The sequence below is a fragment of the Trachemys scripta genome, chromosome 1 (genome assembly GCF_013100865.1).
Source record: "Trachemys scripta elegans isolate TJP31775 chromosome 1, CAS_Tse_1.0, whole genome shotgun sequence".
Lineage (NCBI taxonomy): Eukaryota > Metazoa > Chordata > Testudines > Emydidae > Trachemys > Trachemys scripta.
In genome coordinates this window covers 106,523,690-106,549,068 of record NC_048298.1, presented here as the reverse complement: position 1 = coordinate 106,549,068, position 25,379 = coordinate 106,523,690, and the positions used below count along the sequence as shown (strand labels likewise).

Genomic DNA, 25,379 nt, shown 5'->3' with positions numbered 1-25,379 from the left:
TAATCCACCTCCCCGAGCAGCAGTAGCTAGGTTGATGAAAGAATTCTTCTGTCAACCTTGTTGCGTCTACATCGGAGGTTAGGTCGACTTAGCTATGGTGCTCAGAGGTGTGGATTTTTTACACCCCTGAGCTCTGTAGCTATGTTGATCAAAATTTTAAGTGTAGACCAAGACTTAGACAAGTTCCTTGTAGAGCCCACCTGGTGGTGGGAGCTCTGGTTTCTAGTTAACCCCTTCAGGGCAATGTGTAGGTAAAACAAGGAAACACAGGCTTAGTAAAGGGATTTCTTAAACATAAACACACACCCCTTACTCTTAAAAAGCACAAGAGAGTTTTGTTTGTGAGTTCTGGGTTTGGTTCAAGGCCTTCGGGGAGATAGAGTCCTTCCTTCCTCCACTCACTCCAGCTTGCCTTCTGTATCTGGTGATGAAATGGCTTCCTTGGCTTAGAAAGCAACTACCTTGTCAAAAAGATTGGATTAGATGGGGGAGGGGTAGGATTCCAGCTCCTCCTCTCCACAGACAGATTTCTGTGAAGAGAGTCCATTCAAAGCCAAAGGCCCTGCTGACAGAAACCCTATTGTTTGAGCAGGGGAAATTTGCTCAGTGTTGATGGCCCTTGATTGCTCTGTCACATCTTCCTTCCTCCCTCCCTCCCCTCACTCCTACATAACCTCTCCACTACAAAATGCTGCAAAATGGATGATCTGATCTATAATAACAAACTGGTTGCAATTACAGATAGCGTTCATAAAACCACATGAAATTCATAAATGGACGCAGACATATTCCCCAACTGTCACACCTAATGTCCAATCAAATCTAATCAACCCAGCTGGAGTTTCACATGCTGAATGCTCCCACCGAACAGCTCAGACCAGGACTTATTGCAGATATTATTTGGCAAACAATCTCAAATAAATAGTAAATGTTCCCAAAGTAGCTAAGTTCACTGACAGAACTATTCTCTATGGATCATTCACTCGGCTCTCGTAAATAGTTCGATACACGACAATAAATCTCCTAAACACTGTGTGGAATTATTGATGCCTTTGCTTCTCAAATATCACCTGAAAGTCTTAGAGTCCCATATGACTGTCAGTCTCACAGGCCTGGAGCTCTTAGGGGGCTGTCAGTGCCTGGGGGAGGGGGGGGTGCATGAGGCATCAAAAGCAAAACAAGCATTTAGAAAAACAGATAAATAGATGTTGAGGGTTTCTATCTGCGTACTGGAGATTTCCTCATTCAGTGTATGATTTACACATACAGTGTAGAACCCACGATGCCGGCTTCTGCATGCAAAAAATATGCCTACATTTGCTCATGCAGTAACAACTGTGCATGCAAATAGGTAGGTTAGGTGCCTGGCTAGTCATTAGTACACACAGGCTCCTGATTTGCATGTGTTGCGATAACTGAGCACACAAATGCAAATGTGCAATTGCACAAGTACTTCAGGCTGCCATTTTTGACAATTAGGCCCCACATGTTCTCAGAAAGCCTTGGTTGTGCACAGGAACATATTCTACAGGACAGTCAGCAGCCCAGTCCATGACTGCTTAGTCCAGGCCCGGTGCAGCAAGGTGGTAAGACTCTTGTGTCAAACCACACCCTTAACAGGTGCTAGAACCCTTCAGAAGGCTGCTGAAGTTCTGCTGGCTCATTGTAGCAGGTGCAGCTCGTTATTGAACCGGCGCTAGAAGGGAGGTGGGAGTGGTTCCCTGGAGAGAGGGCAGAGTTGGTCCTGGAGGGACACCCAAGCTTGGGAGGGAAGCTAAGGTTGAGGTTTATGTTCTGGTAATGTTTATCAGCTACCAATAAAACCAAACCCCATGGGGGGGGTGCTTTGGTCAGTAAGATGTTGCTGAGCTCAGTGTTGAACACCTAACTGATTTAGGAGCCTAAATCTCATCTCCTAAGGGGTTTAGGCACTTATAACCCTAAATCCTATCGACTCTCAAGGGGATTTAGACTCCTAAATGAGCTAGGCATTGCAATGCTAAACAGCGCAACACCTAAATACCTTTAAAAATTGTGCCTCAGGACCCATTTCAGTGAAGCACTTAGGCACATGTTTAACTTTCAACATGCGCTTAAGTCCATCCCGGTTCAACAAAACCCTTAAGCATGTGCTTAAAGTGAAGAATGTGTTTAAGCACTTTGCTGAATCAGGGCCTAACTCAGGGTCTGTGTGCTCTGGGGAGGACAGAGTCGGGACTCAGCCTGGTCACACCTGGGCTTAAGGAGAACCGCTTCTGGTGACACTAGGCAGCACAGGTTGCTGGAGAGTCAAGGGGAATAACAGGGTCTGTCTGTGTCCAGTAGCATCAGTAGAGAATCCTTTGTGTATTTACTACACCATGAGGGACATCGCAAATTCTTATTCACAGCTGCAGTGGCATACATTGATACGCCCAGACACACGCACCCGTTTTCACTCGTGGGTTTAGTTTTCTTGCATCTAGACCCTCTTGCATAATATGCTAATGATTCCTTTTAACTACCAGTTTCCAGGTCAGGCATTTGCTCCACCAGGGGAGTTAGTGGCACCTTGTGATTCCAAGCCCACGTGTGTCCCATGTGATGCCATCTCTTACAGGTTATTCATGAGCATTTCTCGCTGATGGAATCAGAGTCCTGGAGAGCAGAAACACCCACTCACAAGCCTATCCACTGCACAGCTGTTTTTCTGCAGTTAAACTCCCTTTGGGCCCTCATCTTCTCCTGCATGATACAAGGAGCTCTCCCGGAAGCAGTGCGAGTTCTTTGTATTCTGTGGTGGGGGCTGAATGCCCCTCGGGCTGTGGGAAAACTCTCTTGTCTGCTAATTGATGTGAGGGGCCAGCCTGTCAGTGACTCAATATTCTACGGAGTCTCCTGCCCCACCATTGATGGCATGACCAGACCCTGACAAGGGGGAGGGGGGAAAAGAGAGGGGGAGAATCAGGAATGGAAATAAGAAACAGGAAATAACAGGATCACCAACTCAGGTTTGGGATGGGGGGGCAGACGCCAATAATCGAAAAGCGACAGGAATAATGAAAAGAGACAACAATATACTGAGGAAAGGGAAACATTTCAGAAAACACACCAAGGCCACTGTAAAGAGAAAGAAGGAAGTGAGTACACAGAGTAATAACAATTATTATTTATTATTTGTATTATGCTAGCGCCTGGGAGCCCCAATCACAGACCTCAGACTGCCATTGTGCTAGGCGCTGCACAAACACAAAACAAAAGACTGTCCCTGCCCCAAAGATCTTATACTCTGAGCATACAGCAAGAGATAACAGCTGGAGACAGACAGACCGATGGGAGGGGAGGGGTGAGGACAAGGAAACAATGAGACACTATTGGCCAGCACGATAGGCAGTGGACTCAGCACACCAGCAGCCTAAGCAATGTGAAAGAGGAAACACGGCAATGGCCTGCTCTTCAGAGGTACGGAGCACTCGCAACTCCAGCTGACATCAGTGAGAACCGCAGGAGCTCAGCACAGCTATAAATCAGGCCATTTTTATTTAGGTGCCTAAATGTTCTATTTGGGTGTCTAACTTTAGGCATCCAGGTTTGAAATCTTTAGCCTTAATGACTTGTCCAAGGGCACATGGCACATCAGTGTCAGGATTAGACCTTGAGGCCGCCTAGTTCCCAGCCAGGTGCATAAGCCACTAGACCATGCTTCTGCTCTGGCATTTAGATCCACTATGTGTCAGTAATCATCATGAAACAAGATACCGTGTTACGTGGGGATTGTACTAGGAGCATCGCACAATTTCGCCATCTCTTCCTGTGTGTTCCATGTGATCTAGTTAGGACATGGAGAAGTTTGTATCCTGTTGGTATTTACTGCTTCAGCCTTCCTCTCCCCCTCCACTACTCCTCACACAACTCCCCTAGGACTTCCCCAGGCACATCTGCTCCAGTGACTTCCTGTGCCCACTTCCCTCTCCTCCCATACACCACTCTTAATCTGAAGTGACTTCCAGTTCCCTTGCCGTTTACTCTCTTGCCCATAGCTTTCCACACCCATATCTTTCACCACTTGATGGTCTCCCATACCCATGCCCTTCTCTATTTCCCACTATCTTCTCCCCATGACTTGGCATATCCAGTCCTCCCTCTCAGCCAGCCTCCCCTTCACTTCCACACCAGCCCCTTTCCTTCTCCACAACACCAATCATCATCCAGCTACCTGTGGTAACTCCTGCAGTCAAGTGGAAGGAACGGATTTTGACACACACACACACACCAGGCTTCAGCGTGGTGGCCCTTCAGCACCGTCACTACATGCTGGAGCACTTACAGGAAATGAGGTGTAGGTTGAGGTCATCCACTACCTACAGGCAGCAGGGAAGCAGTGGTCGGTTGGACACAGAGATAGAAGAAGTGACACAAATCCAGGCTGAGAGGTGGTGCGTTCTCCAGAGAGGAGGGAGGTGGCACCACCCCGGGGGGAGTGAGGGAAGGAGGAGGAGGAGTGTTTCAAGGGAATGCAGAAGGTGGTGATGTATTTGTGTGTGTGTCTTTCCTCCTGCAGTTCTGCACCGTGGAGGGGTTTGTCACAGCCCTGATAGATGAGTATCCCTATCTCCTCAGGGCCAGGAAGAAGCTCTTCATCGCTGTGGTCTGTCTTATCTCCTACATTGTCGGATTCTCCAACATCACCCAGGTACCTCTCCCTGTGCTCACTCCAGCGCCTGTTTCTGGTGCTCTTCCATCCACCTCCTTGTATAACAGCAGCAGAAGAAGCCTGGGGGAAGGGCCATTGTCCGTGAAAGGCACTAGGGCCACTGCTGGTCTGGGATTTGCCCAGCACAGTCATCTGTCCAGCAAGCTGCAGTCTCCACATTAAATCTCAGTAAGTTACCATCAGCCTTCTGGTCAGTCTAGCTGGGACTCCTGTTGCTTCCTGGATGGGCCTACACCCTGTGGGGTGACACATTCTCTATGCAGAAGATTGAGATAAACCAAAAGAGAGCAGGTCTGGTGGGGGCTCCGAGGCAGTGACACTAAGGCCCAGGCTCCATGTTTACATGCCCTAGTGAGTGACCTAATGCAGAGATCTGTATACTGGGTGTATGGCAGTGAGGCCCAGGCTCTGTGTGCGGACTTCGGGACCCGGATCAGTGACATGGAGGCCAGGGTTTGGCTTTCCCACTTTGTGACTTCATGCTGGATGAGTCACAGAACATGGAACATCTGCAGAGATATCTGATGTGCAGCAGGAGGGACAGAATGGATTCATTTTACAAAGTGGCTTCACCTCACACTAGAGGGGGAAGGCAGCCACGCGAGAGTCCTGCTTCTCTCCCCACCCTCAGCCAGGCCTGAACACTCACTCCTTGACCACATTCCAGAGTACGTCTGTTAAAATGGCAGGAATTAGATTATAACAAAATGATGCATCTTTGTTGGCTTCCATAGGCCAAGGAAATTAACATACAAAGGCAAAATGATTAGAGAAAAGTATTGATGATATTAATCCTCAGCTCCCCACCCAGGCTGTACTCCGTAACCAGGCCCCCTCCCCTTGGCTTTGTGTCCTCAGGGTGGCATTTATGTCTTCAAGCTGTTTGATTATTATTCAGCCAGCGGCATGTGTCTTCTCTTCCTCGTCTTCTTTGAGACCATCTCAATTTCCTGGTGTTATGGTAAGTGCAACTCACCTTGTTCCTTTGCTGCTTATCTACAGGCATAGAAGATGCCATTTTCAAAAGCCCTCAACACTAGCCATTGAAGTCAGTCGGAGATTGACAATTGACTACAGTGTTGGGCCAAAGCTGAAAGATTTTGAAAAACCCCAGGAGACACTCATCTTGCTTCCTCAGACAGCCACTCAGCTGAGCACACATTCACAAATGGAAATATGCACAGGCCTCTAGATTTCTCGAGGGTATGATATGAACAGGGCCGGCTCTGGCTTTTTTGCAGCCCCAGGCAAAAAAGCCTCCCGCTGCTCCCCGCCGGGGAGTGCGGCAGGGGAGGGCGCCGAGCCCAGCCGCGGCCCCGCTCTCCCCAGCCAGCTGGAGCACCGGGGGAGGGCGGCGAGCCTGGCGCAGTCCCGCTCTCCCTGGCTGGTCTGAGCACCCAGGGAAGGCGGCGAGCCTGGCCACGGCCCCGCTCTCCCCGGCCAGCCAGAGCGCCGGGGGGAAGGCGGAGAGCCCGGCCACGGCCCCGCTCTCCTCAACCGGCCGGAGCGCCGGGAGGAGGGCGGCGAGTGTGGCTGTGGCCCCGCTCTCCCCAGCCAGCCGGAGCACCAGGGGAGGGCAGCAAGCCCGGCCGCGGCCCCGCTCTCCCCTGGTGAGCGCCGCCCCCCTCCAGGTGCCGCCCCAAGTACATGCTTGGAGGGCTGGTGCCTGGAGCTGACCCTAGATATGAATATAGAATTTGTTAGGCCAAATCTGACTGCTGAGCCATCTGCCCTGGTATCCTGGCAGTGTCCAATGCCTGATGCTTCAGAGGGAAACCTGAGTCCCCCCTCTTCAGTAACTTGCCCATCCAATTGTGCAGTGCTGGGGTATTGGGGAATTCCTTCTTGACCCCTCCAAGGTCAATCTATGACCTAGTCTAGCTTATGATCTAGACCTTTGTTAGTTGATTACTATCACTGTCTTAGCTTGGGAAGCTGTAGATGTTTTTAGCGGTCATAAAATTATCCAGGTACCTGTTCAGATCCCAGTCCAGTGTTTGTGTCAATGGCCTCTACGTTTTATCTGGGGAGTGAGCGTTACACTTCTCCACACTCACCTTAAATGTCTGCTCTCCTCTCTGATCCCACATGTCCTCCTTCTCCTGTTCTGTGTTGGGTCACTGGACAGAGGTGATGAGAATGGTGCTGAGATATCATTGCTGCTGCTAACACGCATTTCTCACTGTAGGTGTGAACAGATTTTACATGAACATTGAAGAGATGATTGGCTACCAACCTTGCAGCTGGTGGAAGCTCTGCTGGGCCTTCTTCACTCCCCTCGTTTGCGTGGTGAGAACAAAGCAACTCTCTTTGGGGAGGTTGATCTAGAAGGGCCACCTCACTGGGATCGTTCTGTGAGTGGGGGAAACACTAAATTTTTAATCTAGGTAACTCTGATCCAAATCCAGATCTGGCATTAACCTCAAGTTGGTCCTAAGAAGAGTCAAAGCAACTGGCAGGAAAAGAAATATGCGGAGCCTCTTTTATTCTCCCACCTGAATCCCTGCAACTGACTCTCAGAAGAGAGGGGAGAGCTTGGCCTAGAACATGCGATTAGTAATATGTTGTTCCTGTGTTTGATATTTCAGAAGCTGAACTGGTGATTTATGACTTTAAAAATCATTGTTGGCTGTGGAGAAAATTTTCAGACACTCTAGCTCCAGCCTCAGCCCTTCTCAAGCCTCTCTCAGCAGGAGGCACTTTCAGATATAATAGAATTGGCACTGATGAGCTCTCAGCTCCTCCACTCCCCCCTCCAACCCTTCCTCTCCCAGCAGGAGGTGCTATTGGGATTGCCGTGGGAATGCTGGGTGTGGGAAGTTCTTAGCTCCTGAGAATCAGCTAAGAGGAAGCTGTTTAGGAAATGGTTTGGGAGTGTGGTGTGCAGCAGAAGCTGAAGGAGGGAGGGGTGTAAGTGCCCTGGCTTGGGCAGGGGCCTTTAGGGCTACTGACCATGGGGAAAACATTACCATGCATTCTCAGCCTGTCTCAGCCAGAATTGCTGTAGGAAATGGGGTAGAAACAGTCTCTGGTGGAATGAGAAGATTAGAGAGAAAGGTGCAGTTGGTGCAGGAACCCTGGCTGTGGGGGTAGCTGTTGGGACTGGTCTAGGAGCCCTGGCTCTTGGGGGCAGCTCTTGGGAACAGTGCGGGAGCTCTGGCTCAGAGAGGGAGCTGTTGGGAACGGTGCGGGAGCTCTGGCTCGGAGAGGGAGCTGTTGGGAACGGTGCGGGAACCCTGGCTTGTGGTGGGAGCTGTTGGGAACGGTGCGGGAGCTCTGGCTCGCAGGGGAGGGAGGGCTGTTGGGAATGGTGTGTGATTATTGACTATAACTCATAGTGAGAATTTAAGGAACTCTCAAAAGGACAAAGTCTGTGAATATTTCTGCTTGTGCCATACTATGCTGTGACTGCTGATCCTGTTTCTTCAGGGTGTTTTCTTCTTCAGTGTGGTTGAAATGACCCCTCTGACTCTGGGGAAATATGTCTATCCCCCATGGGGACAGGGCATCGGCTGGCTCATGGCTCTGTCTTCCATGGTGCTGATTCCGGGCTATATGCTGTACTACTTCTTCACCTCCGAGGGGACCATCAGGCAGGTAAAAGCAACTTTCCAACTTCTGCCTCTGCTCAATTATCTGTCCAGAGGGAATTTCCCACCAGCAACCCACTATAAACTTCACGCAGCCCCTGTGTCAGTGTATTGACTCCTGTGGTCTTTGTAAACCAGGACTTCCCAAATACTCCCTCCTCATCCCCCAATACCCTCTGCGCTCTTCTGATCTGCTCCTTATGCTTTCTACTATGTCCTGCACAACACATTCCATATAAGCCAATAGAAAGCCCTTCCTCATTGAGGCAAATGAATGCCTTAGAGGATTGGGGTAAGGAGATATGTGCCTTTACCTCTTGGCTACAATCCCTCACAGGTCAGTAGTTACCAAAAATTGTTACCTTCTCATTCCTGTTTGGTGTCTTATGTGAAACAAGTCAAGGGACTCTTGGTCCCATTCCTAGCAGACTGCTGTCCACATCAGCATAGCACTGTTACATAGAGAGATGTTTGAAAATCTTCCAACAGAATGTTTTCCCATTGCAAAACACAACTTTCCAAGGGGACATGTTGATTCTGACCAAATTTTGTTTTGAAAAAAGAAATTGAAATGATGCGTTTTGTGAAGGTCAGAACATTCTGTCTGGACCATTTCGGAAATGGAACATTTTGATTTTTTCATTTCCGAATGACTTTTCATTTTGAAATTTATTTTATATTATAATTTATTTATTTTTTTCAAAAAAAGTCAAAATCAAAAGGAAATGGTTTTTGATTGTCCTGGAACAAAACCTTTTCATACATCTTGTTTCATGGGAAATTTCTAAATTCTTTTTTGTTCCGATTTGGAATGAAAGCAAACGTTTGAAAAGGTGGAAATTCCAGTTCCTGCCCCGTTCTAGCTATGAATGTCACTAACAGGCAATCTCAGCAAAGATGCCACATTCTGAATGAGCATGAAGCCTGAAGTAGCTCAGAGCCAAGGTCTATTGGTGAGGGAGGTTTGCACTGGAACTGACTGTCTCATGGATAAAAAGGGCTGTCAGTCTCCTATCTTTCTCCGGCATTCAATTCACTTTAAAAATGAAAGAAAGACAGAGAGAGGCCCCAGCGCTGCACCAATATAGACCCCACCATAATGTCATTTTCTTTTGGGCCAGAAGAAGAGATTCAGTCAAAGACAGTCACAGGGCATTACCCTTCTCTCTACTGATAGCAATAGGCTGAGAATCGTGTTGAGAAATCAAAGCGAACAATCCCCACTCAGACCCATCTCTGATCCTTACAGATGATCCTTGCTCAGAGCTCCATAGGATGGTATGAACACTCACCACCCCTCCCCGCCACTCACTGGTAATGTGCCATGGGGGGAAATCCCTTCTTGTCTCCTGATTGGGGCATCAGTTCCTCCCTGTGTTTGGTTCCAATTCTATTCCCATTGAAGCTGGGGACAGTATTCTCCTGACTTCACTGGGAGCAGGAGCAGGCTGGGAGGGCCAGATTGTGATGTCCTGACTCACACTGAGTAGCATCAAAACCCTCAAGTACTTCCACTGACTTCAGGAGGGCGACTTGTACTATCCCAAGTGATTAAGGATATCGCAGTCTGCCCCTAAGTGAGCTGAATCTGTAACCTGAGATCTCACCTGGTGTCCACGTGATTATCCACGTTTCCACTGAATCCCTGTCTTGCAGGCCCATGGAGTGCGGTTATATTCTGTTGCTCCAGGAGCTCTCTCAGCATCTGGTGCATACTGACAATGTCAGTCAATGGGAATTAGAAATAACAACAGTATGATTGGCGTCTATTTACCTTCCCCTCCCTTTGCTCACTCTATCAGACTCAATATCCCGAGTGCACTGACCGTTCTGCCAGTTCAGTGGAATGTCACTTTTTTCAGAGGCAGCCAACACACACACCCAGGCCCCTGGCCTCCATGATCCATTGCACTAGCAGCAAACAGCAGGTGGCAGTAGGGATAATGTGTGTGTGTGTGAGAGAGAGAGAGAGTGTGTGTGTGTGTATGTGTGTGTGAGAGAGAGAGAGAGAGAGAGAGAGAGAGGATTAGCTTGTAACGGAGCTGAGGCTGGAGGGAAATTAGATGTCAATGCAGAATAAAGGGGTTTTGACAGACAGGAAAGATTATAAGCCATTTTAATCCTACTGAGCATGAATATAAGAAAAAAGCACATGAATGGCAGGAGAGCCTCACTAAACATTTCAGGGGCTTCACCCAGCAAGAAACACTTCAGATATGTCTGAGTACAGGGGCTCTTCCCTCTCCTGAAGGGGCTCTTCTCCGGGCCAGTGATGTCCATTCACTTCAGGCCCCCTTCCCCTCTGCCTCATGTTCCATAATTTAAAGCACCACTTCCCCTCCTGGAATTTAGCCTCCATGTCCATTCACCCCTAAGCTTCAACCCATACTGCTCAGATAATGAGTGCCCCCCCGCCTAAGGGACTGTTCTCTCCCACATTCCATCTCCCTGGCTGTCTTCCGGACACAGCTCTACCAATGGACCTCAGTTTCATTTAGACTTTGATCCTGTCAGGTTGATATAAATGGGAACTCATGTTGGCATAAAGAGCCATGCAGGATCAGAGCCATAATCTGTAAATTCCTTCACGTTCTGTAACCATTGGATAACATTTTTAATGAGAACTTCATGAAAAATGGAATAGAAAATGAAAAGTGGGTCCGTTTTAAATCCTTGTGAAATGGGAAGAACCTTGACATTTTTGGTCATTTAAAAAATGTTTTTGACTAGCTTTAGCGTCTAGGTTCTGCTATAACTGTGCGTTAACTATTGGCTTACTTTGTAATGGTGATCTCTGTCGTTCAGAAGAGAGAACTGTGTATAATAGAAAAGCAAAAGGGAAGTGATTACATTGCCAAATGGAGGTGTGTGGTATCTGGAGCAATTGTCCTAATCAGTTTCAGTGTTCACTATCCCCTTGGTAGCCCTCTTGCTGTAACGAGGGATGTCTCTTCAATTTGGAAAGAAGGGTTATGACCTGCAGCTTCAGCCACATGCCACGTGTGGAGGTGGTGGTGGTGAAACGGTCTCCTCGTTTTCCCCTGGGTACTTGTGTTCTTCCTGTAATCTTTCTTTGTTCCTGGACAGCGTTTTCAGCAGATGACTCAGCCCACACAAGAGGTGAATGTTCAGAACAATGGACTAAAACCGAAGACCTCATTGAATGGGAGAGTCTCCGATGCTGCTGTCTAGGCAGAGGGCAGAACCTCTTCATCCTGCTCTGTAGCTGCTCCCGCCACTGCCCTTTGACCTCCTCTGGCGCTGCTTGTGTGTGCCCAACTCCACTGGTGGTTTCAGTCAGCGTGGGAAGGATCTAACAGAGGAGCCCTTTCATGGCACTGCCCCTAGCCCAGCTAATCGAGACTCTGTTTTAAATTCCACAAGGACAATGTGCAGTGACTGTCTTTGTAATTTATGATCCCCATCCATACCACAGAACGGAATGTCCCAGGCCCTAGTTTCCTGCTGACCAGAGGTGGTATTTTCTATAGTACAATAACGTCTCCTTTTTCTTTGTGTTCTTCAGCCCCTCTTCTATACTAAAGTCCACCACGCACCCTCTAATGAACAGCGAGGCTGTCACAGCATAAAACCAGCTGTATTTTGGCTACGGATTCAAATTCCAGATGATTATCAATTAATATAGCATAAAGCACGTTTAATGAATAAATAGTCCTATGTGCTGTACAATGGATGCACCAACCAGGACTACAGAATATTGGTGGCTACTGGATACCCCTCAGCAATCTGGACAGGCAGGAGGGGTGCTGTGCTGTTGGAGCTGCTGTCCTTCAGCCACAAACACACCATTATTATTAGCAGTCATTTATACAGAGCCATAGATATAAGATTCCCTTGTCCTGGTGGAGGAGACATCCTTTATAATGTGGACATGCTCCACTCCAACACACCCTGGCATGGTGTTACATGCTGTCCTATGATGCTGTATGTGTCATATCCACTATCTACTCCCTAAAACGCCATCATGGTATCAAGGAGGTGCCTGTGGCTGGAGGTACAACCCTTCATCCTCACTTAGGCATATTAGACCAGCATCTCATCATTGCCCCTGACATGTGTTAGCCTGTAGCACCCCAGCATGGCACAGAGGGTAGTGTGGTGTTGTAGATGATGTTGGAGGAGAGGTGAGAGCTCCAGAGGAAAGTGAGAACTGGCACTGAAGTCACACTTCCAGGTTACAAAGTCATTTCAGAGCAGGTGGCTTGTAACAGCAGCCGTATACATCCTGGAATCTGTTATTTTCACTTGCCCTAGTTCTCTAATGCACCTAGGACCCCAATATTTTATGACCAGCAGATAGGACCCCAGTCAAGTGTAAGAGCAGTGTTCCACACAGGACAGCCCCAAAATGTCCCTCTTGTGGGGCCACCTATGGGTTAGGTGTGTCTGAAGAGTAACTTCTGTTTCGATGTGCGAATTGGAGTTGTCTATCTCTTAGTTACGCACCAATGACCATGTAATAAGTTTTTCACTGGGGATGGTGTCCCTGCTGACAGTCAGACCCAGTTTCAGTGCAGAATAAATAAGCCTGAGAGAGGAACAAGTATCTTGTGGGGGTCCTGAAGCAGGCAAGGAAGGGAATAAGATCAGAATGTCCTGATCCAGCTGGGAGTTCTGGACTTGGATTTACTCCATCCCCCTATGCCCTGTGGAGTTGGCATTGTATGGTGCCTCGTGGAGTTGGAAGGAAGGGAATGGGGTCAAAACTCCCTGACTGGGGAGTGCCCCTCCTCACACACACACATGCTTTCCTGGGCTCGGTATTCTGCCAGTGCAGCAATCCCCACATCTTACACTTTGCTTATGGAGCAGATCCTCTTCCCGGTGCTCTCCCTGCGACGTAATCCACAGACCCATAGCCCACAGAATGGCCCCTGCCTTCTGCTCTACCACTAGATCTGCTCCCTCCTACATCCAGCATTCTGCCCCAGGATTAGCACATACAATTCACATTCTATGAGTGGAATGGCCCTTTATCATAAAGTTATAGGACTGGAAGGGACCTCAAGAGGTCATCTAGTCCACTCCCTTGCACTCAAGGCAGGACTAAGTATTATCTAGACCAGGGATCGGCAACATTTGGCACGCAGCCCGCCAGGGTAAGCCCCCTCGTGGGCCGGGTCGGTTTGTTTACTTGCCACATCTGCAGGTTCAGCCGATCACGGCTCCCATTTGCCACGGTTCACCCCTCCAGGCAATGGGGGCTGCGGGAAGTGGCGTGGGCTGAGGGGTGTGCTGGCCGTGGCTTCCAGCAACCCCCATTGGCCTGCAGCGGCGAACCGCGGCCAGTGAGAGCTGCGATCAGCCGAACCTGCGGATGCGGCAGGTAAACAAACCAGCCCGGCCCACCAGGAGGCTTATCCTGGTGGGCCACGTGCCAAATGTTGCCAATCCTGATCTAGACCATCCCTGACAGGTGTTTGTCTAACCTGCTCTTTAAAATCTCCAATGACAGAGATTCTACAACCTCCCTAGGCAAGTTATTCCAATGCTTAACTACCCTGACAGTTAGAATATTTTTCCTAATGTCCAGTTTAAACCTCCCTTGCTGCAACTTAAGCCCATTGCTTCTTGTCCCATATCCAGAGGTTAACAAGAATGATTTTTCTTCCTCCTCCTTGTAACAAAATTTTATGTACTTGAAAACTGTTATCATATCTCCCCCTTCCCCCCTCCACTCCCGCAGTCATCTCTTTTCCAGACTAAACAAACCAATCTTTCCTCATAGGTCATGTTTTCTAGATCTTTAATCATTTTTCTAGACCATTTAATCTCTCCTCTGGACTTTCTCCAATTTGTCCACATCTTTCCTGAAATGTGATGCCCAGAACTGGACACAATACTCCAGTTGAGGCCGTATCAGTGCGGAGTAGAGCAGAAGAATTACTTCTCATGTCTTTCTTACAACACTTTTGCTTTTTTTGCAACAGTGTTACATGGTTGACTCATATTTAGCTTGTGATCCACTGTAACTCCCAGATCCCTTTCTGCAGTACTCCTTCCTAGGCAGTCATTTTCCATTTTGTATGTGTGCAACTGATTGTTCCTTCCTAAGTGGAGTTCTTTGCATTTGGCCTTATTGAATTTCATCCTATTTACTTCACTCCATTTCTCCAGTTTGTCCAAATCATTTTCAATTTGAATCCTATCCTCCAAAGCACTTGCAACCCCTCCCAGCTTGGTATTGTCCACAAACTTTATAAGTGTACTGTCTATGTCATTATCTAAATCACTGATGAAGATATTGAATGGAACTGACCCCACTCTATATGCCCTTCCAGCATGACTGTGAACTGCTGATAACTACTCTCTGGGAACGGTTTTCCAACCAGTTATGCACCCACCTTATAGTAGCTCCATCCAGGTTGCATTTCCCTAGTTTGTATATGAGAAGGTCATGCGAGAGAGTATCAAAAGCCTTACTAAAGTCAAGATATAGCACATCTACTGTTTCCCCCCATCCACAAAGCTTGTTACCCTGTCAAAGAAAGCTATTAGGCTAGTTTGATATGATTTGTTCTTGACAAATCCATACCGACTGTTACTCATCATCTTATTATCTTCTAAGTGTTTGCAAATTGATTGCTTAATTATTTGCTGCATTATCTTTACGGGTACTGAAGTTAAGCTGACTGGTCTGTAATTCACTGGGTTGTCCTGATTCCCCTTTTTATAGACTGGCACTATATTTGCCTTTTTCCAGTCCTCTGGAATGTCTTCCATCTTCCATGACTTTTTGAAGATAATAGCTAATGGCTCAGATAGCTCCTCAGTTAGCTCCTTGAGTATTCTAGAATGTATTTCATCAGGCCCTGGTGACTTGAAGACATCTAACTTGTCTAAGTAATTTTTAACTTTTTCTTTCCCCGTTTTAGCCTCAGATCCTACCCCTCATTTTCACTGGCATGTTAGATGTCCAATCACTACTAAACATTTTGGTGAAAACTGAAACAAAAATGTAATTTTACACTTCTGCCATTTCTACGTTTTCTGTTATTGTTTTTTTCCCAACACTGAGTAATGCACCTACCTTGTCCTTGGTCTTCCTCTTGCTTCTAATGTATTTGTAGAATGTTTTCTTGTTACCCTTTATGTCTCTAGCTAGTTTAATCTCATTTGTGCCTTTGCTTTTCTAATTTTATCCCTGAATGCTGGTGTTGTTTGTTTATATTCACCCTTTGTAATTTGACCTAGTTTCCACTTTTTGTAGGACTCTTTTTTGTGTTTCCAGTCATTGAGGATCTCCTGGTTAAACCAGGGTGGTCTCTTGCCATACTTCCTATCTTTCCTGCACAATGGCATAGTTTGCTTTTGTGCCCTTAATATCTCCTTGAAAAATTGCCAACTCTCTTAACTATTTTTCCCCTTAGGCTTGCTTCCCATGGGATCTTACTTACCAACTCTGTGAGTTTGCTGAAGTCTGCTTTCTTGAAATCCATTATCTTTTTTGTGCTGTTTTCCCTCCCACCATTCCTTAGAATCATGAACTCTACCATTTCATGATCACTTTCACCCATGCTGCCTTCGACTTTCAAATTCTTAACTTGCTCCTCCTTATTTGTCAAAATCAAATCTAGAACAGCCTCTCCCCTAGTAACTTTCTCCACCTTCTGAAATAAAATATTGTCTCCAATACATTCCAAGAACTTGTTGGATAATCATGCCAAGGTCTGATGGAAGAGTAGCTCCTATGTCCTACAATATTTTTAGGCAGTAACCCCAACACTTGGTCCTGGGATCACCCCACATACAATTCATTCCTTTGTCAGGGTTTCCATCTTGTCCTACCTTTATGACACAGTTTGCAAGGGTTTTTTTTGTTTTTTGTTTTGGTTTTTTTTGAGTCCCATGAATCTAAAACTTGCTTATGCTTGTGTGAAAATGACATCTGTGCAAAGGCCCAGCACTTGGACCTGTGCATCGCTTAAGACCCACTTAAGCACTCAAAATATAGGCCAAGAGTTTCAAGAGTTTCTAGTGATTTTGGGTACCTCAATTCTTGGGTGGCCAACTTAAGACCTTATTTTTCAGGAACTGCTGAGCACCCAAGCTCTGGAAATCAGGCTACTTTAAGGTGCGTCAAGTCACAAATGGAGGCGCCCGACAACGTTAATGATTCCCGAAAATCTTGGACAAAGGCCTTACCTCATGGCCCTCTTCAACAGGAGTGAATTTCAGCATTTGTCATGAGAATTGCTTTTGACGGGTTGTAATTACAAATGTTGACCCTCCGGAGTCTGAGGTAGGGGGAGGAATTCAAAAGGACAAAAGTCCCTGAGAACTCAGGAAATGTGTAAGTCTCCACTTCTATTTGTCTGGTTCTGGTAACACAACCATGTTGTGACACTTCTCTGGTTTGCAGTATTGCATGTGGAATGCACATAACATCATTTCAAATGCAGCAGCACTTGACCAGCCAGTGAGTTTCTGCATACAGACACTTAATAAAATATATTGAGTGAGAATTAATCACTTGTTCACTTCCCTTCTTTACTCCTTGTTTCTTCCTTCTCTTCTCTTTTACTCTAACCTTCTCTTCCTCTTCCTCATATTCTCTTCTCTCTCTTTCTCCTTCCTCCCTCTTTTGTGGCCTCATCACTGCAAAATTTGAACTCTCTCTTTCTCTTTCTTCTCTTGATTTCTCTTTCTCATTCTCCTCTCCTATTCTTTCACTTCCACTTCCCGCCATGTCCCGGAAATACCATTCATGTGCAGCTCTTGTCTTAGTCTTGGCACTTTCTGATGATTTACTTTTGCTTTCAAGCTTCTGGTGCCAGTGCAATAGGCATCTGTGGAGGTTAATTGCAGTTGTGATCATGCCACTTCTCCTCCCTCCACCCCTCCTCCCTTGTCTCCTTTCTTCCCACACTCTCTGTTAATTAGTGGCTCATCCAAGCTGAGGGTCCAATTCTGCAAGGCACCGAGCGCTTCTGAGAGTTGCAGAGAAACCCTCAACTCCCAGTGGAAGTTGCGTGTGCTCAGCACCCCTTTGGAATTGCTCAGCATCTAACTCAGAAGTAACTCAAAAATAGCTTCTCCTCTTGCCTGCCCCAGAATGAGTTGCTCCAAGCAATCAGTTTTGATGGTATAAAAAAAAGTTGTTTCTTCAAACCACGTTGCACCAGTTTCTCTTAGGGTTGTTGGAGTCACTCGCTATCACTGTTCTGGAAGCTTTGATTGCCCTTCCTGATCTTGCGCCTTTCAGCATTTACCAATACTGTTTTGCTCTGCAACCATGGTTGCTTTTGTAGTCTTACAAGCTGGAATTTATACCTTGTACAGGTCTGGTTTATAGATGGACTTCCTTATCCAGAATTTCCTTTTCAACAATCTATGTAGTCTTTTATACTATATATAGCACTACTCCCAACCTCCCCCTAATGTAGGTTTCCTGTCTAGTTTAGAGTCAGGAGTTGTGACACCCCAATGATTACTCTCGTCCCGCTACGTCTTGGTAATACCACTCATATGCTGCTCTTGTCCTAGTTTTGGCCCTTTTTGCTTTCAAGCTTCTGGTGCCAGTGTAATAGGCATCTGAGGAGTTTGGTTGTAGTTGTGATCATCTTTTGGCTGAAACGCTCTTCCCTTGATGGACTGTTCCTAGTGATCACGCCCCTCTGAACCTCTGAGCCACAGGAGAGGACACTTCTATGGTGAAGATTCCCCAGAGCATGTAGCACAAGCACTCCTCCCTAAGTGCTAGCTTTACCTACAAGCTAATGAGTTTTCTCTGATCTCAGTGCTCCCCAGCACCTGCCAGCTCCCCCCTGGCACTTAGTTGAAATAATCCTCCATGAGACCTCTTAATTCTAAGATGCTGTTTAGAGAGGTGTGGGCAAAGCTTCTCTGAAATCCTCATTTTCCTGAGGACTGCAAAAAAATAAAGAAAATCCCATTGCAGCCTGTCTCTCAGCAGCAGTATGCAGAGTTGGGGATGAGCAGACAGCTGCACAAGTACAGCTTTCTCCAAGAAATGGGCACAGCCCCCAAGGAGTGGAAAGGTCTCCCACAAGTCTGTTCTCATCTCTTCATTCCAACAGATGGCACTGATTGTATAAAATGTATGTAACATTTACAAGGTACAAAAGCTGTATGGCATGAACCTAGACACCGTAGGCTTCGGCTAGACTATTGCAGGATTGTGATGTAGTCTGTAGTACTTGAAATCTGTATTAAAAGACGTGTTTGGAAAGGTCTCACCGTGCATCGTGTGTGTGTGTGTTATGAAATCATAGCCATGCATATTGTGTATGCCAGAGGTATTTCATATCAATGTCACGAGGTATTCGGACAAATTATATATGTAGCGAGAGAGAGAATTACTGCATATGGTTCCTCAAGGCCTCCATGTTAGAAAGAGTTTGAGGAGCCATCTCTGAGATGGTGTGAGTTTGGACAACATCCACAGCACTGCAGAATTCATTCCTTACTCCTTGGCACTGGATCCTACACTACAGAGCGGCAGGAGTAGGGTGACCAGACGTCCTGACAAAATTGGGACTGCCCCGATATTTAGGTGTTTGTCCTGATATTTCGCTCCGCCGAAGTTTTTTTTTTTTTTGCTCCGCCGGCAGCACTCGGCCTTTTTTTTTTTGCTCCGCCAGCGGACCTCCCCTGCCCCTCCCAATGTGTCCCGATATTTTCTTCCTCTCATCTGGTCACCCGAGGCAGGAGTGTGAACTCTGTTGTTAGCCTACTGGTAAGTGACACCTCTAGCACTCAGAGGCTGGGGATGTGAATCCAGGAATTGGGGCTCTAAGTAGACCTTATAGCACTGAGAGGCAGGGAGAATTATTCCTGGTGCTAGTGCACTTGTGTGTAGATCTTGCAGCCATCAGAGGCTTGAAGGATGAATTCTGGTCAGAAGTGGACTGGCTCCAGTTGTCTGGGTGCTGAACGCATCCTGGTTTGTCTGGTAAACGGCCTATATCTTCGTCTGTCTCTGGGAGCCAAGGGCCATTTGAAATTATGATCCCTCATGAACCAATAGGAACATAAAGTAATGAATGCATTGGAAAGCTGGTATTCCAATTTCACATAGCCTTGGTGATTAACAAACTACTGGACCTCAAAAATCACATCAGTCAGATTCCCTTCTTGCCTTTCCCCCACTCTCCAGTTCCAATCAGATTTAAATGGCTGCTATTTTGAGACCAGACCTTGAGACCCAACAGCACCAATCATCAGCATGTCATACTGGCAGTTAAGGAGGGTGGTTCTCTGCACTGTGAAAGAGGCCTGTCTATTGTGGCCTGTGCTTGTACCATAGCATCCTGGCCTGTCTGCCTTCATTATGGTGTTGGTACCGTGGGTGCTGCTGTTATTTCGCTCAGCTGGTAGTGTTAATCTTAGTCCTAGTTCTGTGGTAGCAAATGCTGGGGCTGGAGGCCAGATCCAGCCTACTTGCCATGGGTGTCCTGCCCTCCAGACAGATTTTAAAATTATATCCACGTGGAGCTGTGTGTCTGATCTGTGCTCGTACTTACTGACACTGCATAATGGCACACCACCATGGGTCAAATGAGCAGTGGGAGAATAAGTAGTGATGCTCCCAAGTGACTCCTTTCCCTCTGAATGATGTGCAATGGAAGAGCAACTTGATTGATTCAGAGGCACACTACATGCTCAGTTATACAGGGATTGCTCCTTGCTAGTGTTGCCAAGAGCACAAGTCAATTCCAAAGGGGGAGGGCCATGGCCCACCTTCTTTTGCTGGCCAGCCACGCACAGGAGCATACATTGCGCCTTCCCAAGGGGTGGGCAATGATGGCTCTCCTCCCGAGGAGGTATAGGAAGCACTGTACTCGTCCATTGGGCCAGGGTGGCTCTGCAGCACCTCCATCACAGCTTTGTGTTGAGGAGGCACAATCTTCCCCAGAAGCCCTGCTGGGCTGCTCAACCCCATACTCACACAATACTGTGGGCAAGTAGTACAAAGAACGTGGTGAATTGAGTCAGACCAGCCCTTTTGGTTATGCTGGCACTGAGCCAGAGATCTGATGTCAGACTCAGAACCAACGTGTGGGTGCTGCAGGAATGAGGTGGCAATTGAACCCTGCTCCCAAGCTGACTTAGACTGCACTTGGCTGACACACCTGCATTATGGGGATGGTGCAGCACCCTCGAGACAGTGATATGCCCCTCTCCCTAAATCCAGAGCCTGCCACCACCACTAGTGCCCAGCAGCAGTGGGAGGCAGAGCATGTGCCTCGGTGCCCGGGGGGGATGCTACTGTAATGTCTGAGTGTTCCGACTGCTGGGTTTTGGAGGCACGTTTGTGTGGCTTACACACCTCTGCTTCCCCAGGTTCTGTGTAGGCGTGGGGAATGATCCGGGCCCTGAAGAGAACATATTTCCCACCTCTGTCTGTGAGTCCAAAAGAGCAGTTCTGGTTGAGATGGGAGACTTAAGATGTTTTCTTAAGAGAGACTGGAATTGTTATTGTGGTAATTCACTGAAGGGGAGCTATTTGTAAGCTCTATGGCCAGAAGCTCCCAAGGGGAAAGAGCTCTCTACTCCCCCTGTTGGTGAAAAGGAAAAAGTGCTGCCATAGACAGCATCATTTGCATATGCTACCTTCCCACAATCCTCTGGTGACACTTGGGGAGTCACCATAACTGTTTATGAACTTGGATTCCTGGGGGATATTGGGATCCCAGATAGGTTCAAAGATTAAAAGGGTTCTTACCTGGTGTCAAAAAGCTTGTGTCTCAAGTAGCAGAATTCTACTAAAGGAATCTATATGCTCTTGGTTCATCCCCCAGGGTAATGTGAGAAGAGCTGTATGGATTTTGGTGAGGCCTCACCTTCCTAGCACTTTAATAAAGCTGAATCACTAAGCTGGGTTTGGGGGTAGCATCTCTAAGCAGGACCAAGCAAGCTGTGACAGACCCAGATCAGTGGGGTACAGGAGTCTGGTAGAGGGCAAATATACTGGTCACTGGATGAGTAGTTTTCTGTTCCCTGAGTGACGAGAGAAGGGGCTGCACTAGCATAATCAGGAACTTGCTAGAACCAGTTAAGGCAGGCAGGCTAATTAGGACACCTGGAGCCAATTAAGAAGAAGCTGCTAGAATCAATTAAGGCAGGCTAATCAGAGCACCTGGGTTTTAGAAGGAGCTCACTTCAGTTTGTGGTGTGAGTGTGAGGAGCTGGGAGCAAGAGGTGCAAGGAGCTGAGAGTGAGAGGATGTGCTGCTGGAGGACTGAGGAGCACAAGCATTATCAGACACCAGGAGGAAGGTCCTGTGGTGAGAATAAGGAAGGTGTTTGGAGGAGGCCATGGGGGAAGTAGCCCAGGGAGTTGTAGCTGTCATGCAGCTGTTACAGGAGGCACTATAGACAGCTGCAGTCCACAGTGCCCTGGGCTGGAACCCGGAGTAGAGGGTGGGCCTGGGTTCCCCCCCAAACCTCCCAATTGACCTGGACTGTGAGTTCTTCCAGTGGGGAAGGTCTCTGAGGGCTGTTCCCTAACCCACATGGTGAATCTCTGAGGCAAGAAAATCCACCAATAAGCGCAGGACCCACCAAGATAGAGGAGGAACTTTGTCACAAAGCATATCCTTTGGGATGGGTGACAGATCTGCAAAGAGGCACTTGGAGTACTGCTACTTGCTGACCTAAATGATGAGTGGTGTTTTGTGGTTGGTGCTGTCAAGGAACATTGAATGTGGAACATTCTCATTCGTGGATGGGAAGGGAATTAGGTGGACTACTGCCAAAGTTACTTTGAAGGTGGTGGCAGGGTGTGTGTTTTATTCTTTATTTGCATATCTATTATGTTGCTGTGTTTTCCCCAAGTTTGACTGTGTTCCCTTTCCTAAAATAAAGATTTCCTTGTTTGTGCACAATCTTGGAGGCCTTGTGAGTGGGGAAGTTTTACCTGCTAAGGGCACCCAGGGAGGATGTGTTTAATGTTCCCAGGCTTCTGGGTGGGGACTTGAACTAGTTTAATTATTTAGCAAGAATGACCCTAGATATTTTGAACCTGGCCCTTTTTGCTGCCATTAATCGCTTGGCAGAAGAGTTATGTATTAAGTAACCTCGCTTGAAGGGAAACTGACTTGAGCCAAAAAGGATTTATAAAAACATCACAGACAGATGGGTCCTGCCCAGTGATTTACAAAGGCCAGAGACCAGCAGGGCCACCCAAAGGATTCAGGGGGCCTGGGGTCTTTGGCGGCGGGGTCCCCCTGCCACCGAATTGTCGCTGAAGACCCGGCACTTCGGCGGTGGGTTCCAGGGCGGAAGGACTCCCCGCCGCTGAATTGCCGCTAAAGACCCGGAGTGGAAGAAGCTCTGGGGGCCCGGACTCCACGAGAGTTTTCCGGGGCTCCTGGAGCGAGTGAAGGACCCCGCTCCAGGGGCCCCGCAAAACTCTCATGGGGGCCCCTGCGGGGCCTGGGGCAAATTGCCCCAGTTGCCCCCCTTTCTGGGTGGCCCTGGAGACCAGATTTCCCTGGTGCACAGATCTGTGTAGATAAGCACATGATCATATCTGCCATGATGACCTGTTGGTAGTCAGCAGCTGATGGCCTGTAGCAGAAGAGCTGAACCTGGTCACAAGAGTCAAGATGGAACTAGAACTGAAGACGGAAGCCAAGAGTTCTGCTAAGCACCCACCCATCCATCTATGGTATCCTGCCAGCCAAGAACTGCCCATGTCTGGAGATCCCAGTTGAGTTTAGTACATGCTGTGTAGCTACCTGACAGCTGTGACACCAACATAAATGGGTCTTGACAATCCCACTACATATCATGCCTCCTCCTGTAAGCAGGGGCTGAATGAGCTCTCCCCTGGACATCTAATTGGAAGCAAAACTGTTCAAAATTCTTGACGAAGCGAAACACAAATTCAGTTTGGTTTGAACTGAACATTTTGTTCTGCCTGAAATGAGACGCTTTATTTTGCTTTTGTGCTTTTTTAAAATGATTTTACTTTTGAAAACAAAATTAAAGGTGATTTCTAACCAATGTCATTTTGAATCAAAAATTCAAAATGTTTCATTGTGATTCTTTTTTTTTTTTTAACTGAAAAGACCGGGCGAAATCGACACAAAGTCGCAAAATGTTTGTGTTGCCGAGTCTGCATTTTTAGCAGAAAAAAGTTTTGGTCAAAATACATTGCCTAGCTCTAGTGAAGAGCATTGGCAGGACAGGCTGAGCAGTAACTGTCCTGGCCTGTCTCGCACCCCAGCCCTCCGCCTAGGGCCACAGCAGCAATTCCTCCTCTCCATGCCACTTTGTTCTCTGTCCTTACTCAGGTTCCTGGACTCAGAAGACCAGGCCTGGGAGGGAGTGTGCTTTCTCCTCCATAGCTCTCTCCTGCACTTCACAGTCAGCATTTAGCACAACCTGGGCTCGGTGCCAGCAGAGCCCTTCCAAACTGCTGCTGCCACTTTCACTTGTGCCTCCCTCTTGCTGCACACGCAAAGGCTGACGTGCCTTTAAAAATAACTCGGACGCATTTGCAGCTCAAAGGAGCTGGAGAGTCTCACAGAGGCTGAACTAAAGCCCGCTCCAACTCCAGCGCAAGGAGAAGAAAAGCCCTGCAGATACATATGCTTACGCACACAGAGCGCTGTTGTTGTGCACCCTGTCTCCTCCCCCACACACCGTGTGCCAGTGCACGAATGGCATCTCCTTCTCCATGGCTTGGCCGAGGGGTGGCAGCAGCAGCAGCAGTAGTACCGCCCTGGATTTTTCATCTCTGGTTTCCACTCCATGAATATTTATTTCAGCAGCAGCATCTCAGTGAGTGGGAGAGGAGGCAAGGGGAGTGATGGGGGGCCAGGAGCACAGTGGCTCCTGACGGCAGGAGATGCCTCTGAGAGTTTATCAGGCAGTCACATTGCATGGCCATACAAATCGCTGCTTCTGCCTTGCGTTCTGTTTTAGTGACAGAGGATGCTGGCAGGAGAATTGAGGGAGCTTTCCAGCTTCAAATTGTTCGGTTTAACTGGCTCCTGCCTGAACTGGGTGGCTCTGGGTAAAGGCCCAGCCCTGCCTGGCCTGAGATCAGAGGGGTCAAAGTCCCCAGAAGAGCTGATGGCTGTAATGTAGCCATTAGCACAACCACCTCACATGGGAAAAGGCCTCTGGTGGCCAGAACCTGTTTGGTCCTAGGCCTTGGAAAGCGAAGACAGAGAGAAGATTTGCAAAAATGTCTCCCCATTGCTACCATCAGTTACACTCCAGCACTGAGGAATTGAAAAGGTGTCTAAGTCGATCTGCGACTGCTAGAAGCAAATATCTCCAACGGCTGGTAATGGGACACTAGATGGGGAGGGCTCTGAGTTACTACAGAGAATTCCTTCCCAGATGTCTGCCTGGTAGGTCTTGCCCACATGCTCAGGGTCAAAGTGATCACCATATTTGGGGTTGGGAAGGAATTTTCCCCAGGTCAGATTGGCAGAGACCCTTGGGGGGGTTCACCTTCCTCTGCAGCTTGGGGCCTGGGTCACTTGCAGGTTTAAATTAGTGTAAATGGTAGATTCTCTGTAACATGAAGTCTTTAAACCATGATTTGAGGACGCCAATAACTCAGCCAGAGGTGAGGGGTCTATTACAGGAGTGGGTGGGTGAGGTTCTGTGGCCTGCAATGTGCAGGAGGTCAGACTAGAAGATTGTGATGGTCCTTTCTGGCCTTAAAATCGATGAGTCTATTAAAAACTACCTTTGGCATCCCCCCCATCGAGCTGGGGCTAAGTGCAGCTTAGCTGGACCCAGGAATCGGGGTGTACAGAGTTTGACTTAGCGACAATTCAGATTGGACACAATAACAATCTGCAAACCAGTGAAGAAGGTGGGATGGGAATTCTTTAGGTTGGTGCAAAAGCTATGGCAAGAATCGATGGGATGGAGGTGGGAAAAGAGACGTTTGCTGACAGAGAGTGCTGTTAGACTGGGGAGCTGTTTCCAAAGGGAAGTGGTTGAAGCCCCATTACTTATTTAAAACTAAATTGGACACTTTACAAACACATGTGAGGACTAATCCTCCCTCGGCAGAGGCTGGGAAAGGGATGTGTGGGATGAGCACTAGACGATGTAACCGGCTCTGTGTCTCTAATTTCAGCC

The 25,379-nt window shown here is 47.7% G+C and overlaps 1 protein-coding gene across 1 annotated transcript in view; it reads left to right on the top strand.

Annotated features, from left to right (window-relative positions):
* The window catches only part of LOC117882368 (sodium- and chloride-dependent GABA transporter 1-like), a 30,525-nt gene extending 19,034 nt beyond the window's left edge, over positions 1–11,491 (top strand). Inside the window, exons 9-13 of the mRNA XM_034780531.1 lie at positions 4,541–4,672; positions 5,552–5,654; positions 6,882–6,982; positions 8,123–8,290; positions 11,371–11,491. Coding sequence (XP_034636422.1) covers positions 4,541–4,672; positions 5,552–5,654; positions 6,882–6,982; positions 8,123–8,290; positions 11,371–11,475 — 609 coding nt within the window. The 3' untranslated portion in view covers positions 11,476–11,491. The remainder of the gene's footprint in view (positions 1–4,540; positions 4,673–5,551; positions 5,655–6,881; positions 6,983–8,122; positions 8,291–11,370) is intronic.
* The last annotated feature ends 13,888 nt before the right edge of the window (positions 11,492–25,379 follow it).